Source organism: Clinocottus analis, unplaced genomic scaffold, assembly GCF_023055335.1.
Source record: "Clinocottus analis isolate CAN_PGR_092001 unplaced genomic scaffold, fCliAna1.0.p SCAF_9, whole genome shotgun sequence".
Taxonomy (NCBI): Eukaryota; Metazoa; Chordata; class Actinopteri; order Perciformes; family Cottidae; genus Clinocottus; species Clinocottus analis.
Window position 1 is genome coordinate 9,744,554 of NW_027176251.1, and position 4,907 is coordinate 9,749,460.

Genomic DNA, 4,907 nt, shown 5'->3' on the forward strand with positions numbered 1-4,907 from the left:
TCTTTATATTATGTCTCAATGTTTTCAACGCATGACATGGCGGTATCGGCTTCAAATGACCGCACACAAAATCACATTTATTTGATTACCTCCAAAAAAATATATCGCATTACGCAAAATGAGGGAAACTATTCGTATATATTGAGTGTCACGAGATGTGTAAACGGCATTGAAATTAATACGAGGCTATAGTAAGATTCTGTCTACAAAATATAACCTGAGTTTCTTTAAGAAACTCAATGTCACATTAAACTTTTTTTTTTATCGCGTATTCTTGTTAGAAATCGTCACTCTTCCCCTTTTGAAAGTAGTCTAATAAAATATAGAACTATTAGAAATAGCGTGTCTCTTATAATTAAAATAATAGCCCTGATGTAGATAAGTTTTGATCTTTAACAAACTTTAAAATGTGCAAGCCTCGTGGATGTAGAATTGGTTGCAGCTTTTCACGTTGTACTGTGTAATGGATGAAACCGTTAATGTGTTGTTAGGAATTAAAATCTCTCTGTGGACCAACTGTCCCCTGGTCTAATGCAGATCATACATGTAGAAACAATGCGCCCTGCCGCTGTAGCACGAGATAATGCGGAAGACACAAGGGCCTAACTTTATAAGACTACATTTTAAATGTGATTTAGAGAAACTCAATATTTATTTAGGCGCCAAAAATCATTAAAATATGTTGCCTGTGAATGTAGGCCTGTCTCTCGTCGTATTAAACTTTAGGGCCTGCCGTTTTAAATGTGTTTTTTTTTTGGTTCATCCTTTATAGGTTTTCTCTCTATCTTTGGAAAAGAGGCTGACTTTTGCCTGCAGGCCTCTCTGTCTCAGATCAAAGATTCGTCACAGTTCGCCTTTTAAATGCATAAAACATGACAAGTTATGATGATTTATGTAAGGAAAACAGCCCAATATGATAGGAGGCCTACTCCTTAAATAAACAACTCACCTGACCACTACTACGACTACTAATACTGATAATAATCGTAGTAATATAAATAATAAGCACTCAATGAAAAGACAATAAGTCCGTATGTTGATATTGCACAATTTAATACTGCGATTATTACACAAAGATGTGAACAACGTCAGAGACTGTGTGAACTTAGCAGGGAATGCCTGAGGTAAAATACGGTTGTCTATTCCCTTTAACAGCACATGTACACAGCTTGTGATTTAAACGAGCCCCTGTTACATAACGAACACTGACCACCTCCCGGTGCTCGCACCGACCGTCATGCTCATGTTTACCTTGTTTGTGGAGAGGCTACAATAGACAGCAACAAAGGACGAGTGGTTTGGCTCTTAATGAAGACAAAAGACCATTTCTTGTATATATGTTTTATGTAAGTAATAAAATATTACTATAACATAAATATAAATGTGACTTTGCAGTCTACATTTAGCAATCAACATACAACCAATGTAGTAAACAAAAAGAGAAACATACTGAAATCCACTGCAACATAACCATTAACAGAGCCAAACAAAAAGCTCCAAACACGTTTAAGAAATAAATATATATATATAAATGGTCAGATTCATAAATGAAATCATATTAAAATATCTTCTTGGAATTAGTAAGTGTACAAAACTGCCCGGAAAGAAACAAAAACAAAACAATATCTCAGGACAAATACAAGTTTACATATTGGACATATTTACACATCGGAAATAATCCTGGCAACATTTTCTCTAAAATCTTTTTTTTACTATTATTATTTTTTCTTGAAAAAAAAATGTTTTCCTCATCTGTATTGAATATCACTGCTTTAGACTTTTGCACTGGTCCAACATTGAGAAACGACACACAACGCATGAGATTTTCAGATTTCCTTTCAGGTCAGAAAAAAATAAATATATCTAGTTAAGTCCCTTCATCGCTCCCCTTGAGGAATTATTATTTTATATTCTCCGAATCCAGCGTTTTAATATAATACAGTGGATTTGTGGGACAAAGGAAACGGTGTGGTTGTAACCAGATTGGAACGTCTAAAAACACAGGAACCAAACATAAAAAAATCATGTACAGGCGTGATATTCCGACATGGGGCACTGAAGTTACCTGAGTTATTATTACTTTTCATTTCGTATGTGACCAATCTCTCTTGAAGTGTTTGGAATACAACAGGATTGATTATCAGGCAGTGAGCAGTGTGAGAGACAGCGCTCTGTGGTGACAACCAGGGACCTGTAAACATGGGATTTATTGTGTTTTAAGCCTATGGCGATCAGCCCCTCTCACAATTTTATTAACAAATATAAAATTGCAATAATAATAATAATAATAATAACAATAAAAATAATATCAACGAAACAATAAGTGCTCCATGCAAAGAAAACAATCATTTAAAAACAAACCCCTGACCCAAATAAAAGAAAATGCGTTTTGTTTTTTTAAAGAATTCCCCTTTTAGCGTCAGATTTCGACGTGGTCAGCTTCAAAGCGTGAACTAGAATTTGAAGGCATGCAGTCAGAACTTAAACGTCCTGTTGCACTGGGCATTTTTCTGAAATGTGCCTGGCCCTAATTATGAGTGTTTCGGGTGCCATAATTTCCATCACTTTACCACCATCAACTCCCACTGAGTAAACAGGACACACCGAGAGGCTGCTCTGATGAGTCCCAGTGCCCACAGCAAATAAGGAAAGAAATCATAGACAGAAAGAGAGACACTGAAGTTAAAGTATGTCCAAACCAAAACATCACACTTAATAGAACAAAGAAAGTATACACTAATATTCAGAAATCTGGTTAATCAGTTTAAGCCTGAAGAAGCAAAATGTTCATTCAGTGTAGATCTCCAGTGTTGGTGGTTTTCAGGCAGCCACCTCGTTCTGGTGCGCGCCAACAGTTCGTGGTACACCAGGAGGAGATGGCCTCGGTTGCCACATTTAATTACTCCCCATTTGAAACAGCCATGGGATATCAAATTTACTTTATATGCCTTCTCCTCCATATACTTTTGGTAAATAAAGATCTTTGTTTCACTTTAAATGCGCACGGAATCAGTAATAGCGAATATTTTTTGTCTTTTTGTGTTGTTTTTTTCTTGTTTTTTCTTCTTCTTCTGCCATCTATTAGTTGACGATCTCCGAATACTAAGGACAAAACTGTTCAACTTTTCCACGTCTCTTTTCTCTCAGGAAAACAAAAGCCAAACTTAAATACTGTAAACTCCATAGTCCCTTTCCCTTTTCTATCCCCCTGCGGAAATGAGCGGATTGTTCATGAAAATAGTCACTGTACAGGACTCTGTAGTGTGCGGTGTAGAGGAGGGGTCTCTGCTTGGGAATATACGTCCTCCATATTCGGGTGAGGGACCCCAATGGGTGTCATTCTTTTCTCTTTCTGTCTTCTGTTGCAAAACCAAACGCGGACAACCTCTTTTTCCAACTGCAGAGTGTTGGCTAAACTGGTGATTTCATGAGCAGACGGCTTTGGGCATTTTAAGAAATGATTCTCCAGCGCCCCTTTCACCCCAACTTCAATGGAGGTTCTCTTCTTTCGTTTCCTGCCCTGCGCAGCAATCTTGTCCAAATTGGTGGGACTGCCCGTGTTTGAGTCTGTCTCCTCCAGCCACTTGTTTAGGAGCGGCTTAAGTTTGCACATGTTCTTGAAGCTGAGCTGCAGCGCCTCAAACCTGCAGATTGTGGTCTGAGAAAAGACGTTTCCATACAGGGTGCCTAAAGCCAAGCCCACGTCCGCCTGCGTAAAGCCCAGTTTGATCCGCCGCTGCTTGAACTGCTTGGCGAACTGCTCCAGGTCGTCGGAGCTGGGCGCGTCCTCGTCCGAGTGGTCCTGGTGGTGGCTGAACGCCTGCTGGGGCGACTCCATCTGGTTGTCGTGGCTGCCCGACTCGTCGTGGAGCGGGTCCCGCATGCCGTGGTGCAGAGAGCCGGGCTGGGGACTCAGCATCGCGTTGAGGTTTGTGTATCCAGGCTGCGAGTAGACCAGAGACTGGTGGCCGTTGGATGCAGGGGACAGCGGGGACAAGTGGTGCGTCGTGGCGGGCGCCCACGAGCCATGGTGGGTGCTCTGCGTCTGCTGGTGCACCAGGTGAGATCTGTGGTGGAAGCCGCTGCTCAGGTCCTCCCGGGTCGCCTGCACGCTGGCTTTGTGCTCCTGCTGTCCGATGTGGGTGCCGCTGGACCAGTCGGTGTTGGAGGTGGGCAGCCACTGGTGGTGCGTCAGGCTCATCGGGTGTCCCGTGTTGGTCGCCGCGAGCCCTTGCAAGTACTCGTGGTGCATCATTTTCTGCACCTCTCTGTAGGTCGTCCCCTGATGCATCCTATCCGAATCCGGATGCATGAGCGGGTTAGACGGTAAGGAGTTATTCCTCGGAATATACTGAGCTGTTGTCGCCATGGCTCCTACTTCGAAAACTGACGAGCACTTCGGAGGTCTCCAGGCTTTAGAGCCAAAACGCAACAACCTGCTCTGGGAGGTCTTGTGGAGGAGCGAAGACACGCCCCCCTTCCGCTTGCATTGGCTCCTCTCCCACTGGGGACATATTCAATAGGCGCGAGGTTTCAGAGCATGCTACGGCACAGGATGGGTAGAGCTCCGATCTTACACATGTTATAGAAAAACATATGTTCTATTTATTAAATGTCTCTTTGAGTTTTTAACAGCACTCGTCTCATTTCGGAGACTTGCGGCGCACAGATCGCCTCGTCTATCTACTACTCTCTCTCTCTCTCTCTCTCTCTCTCTCTCTCTCTCTCTCTCTCTCTCTCTCTCTCTCTCTCTCTCTCTCTCTCCAATTCTCTCCAAAGAAGGTGAACAGTGCAACAGCGGGGTTTGATTAGGTTTCCTTGAGTTTAGATCGGTTGTTTTGCAAATAACCACGTGGGGGAGTACGGAGATCTTTTTGAAGGGTTGGCTCTACCCCCACCCCAACCCC

The 4,907-nt window shown here is 42.5% G+C and overlaps 1 protein-coding gene across 1 annotated transcript; it reads right to left on the reverse strand.

The window, feature by feature from the left end:
* Positions 1-1,053: 1,053 nt before the first annotated feature.
* On the reverse strand, positions 1,054-4,596 carry pou3f1 (POU class 3 homeobox 1). Its single transcript, XM_068570792.1, is given in 2 exon segments — positions 1,054-4,500; positions 4,503-4,596. Coding segments are annotated over 2 exon segments (1,353 nt in total). The 3' UTR covers positions 1,054-3,241.
* Between the last annotated feature and the right edge of the window lie 311 nt (positions 4,597-4,907).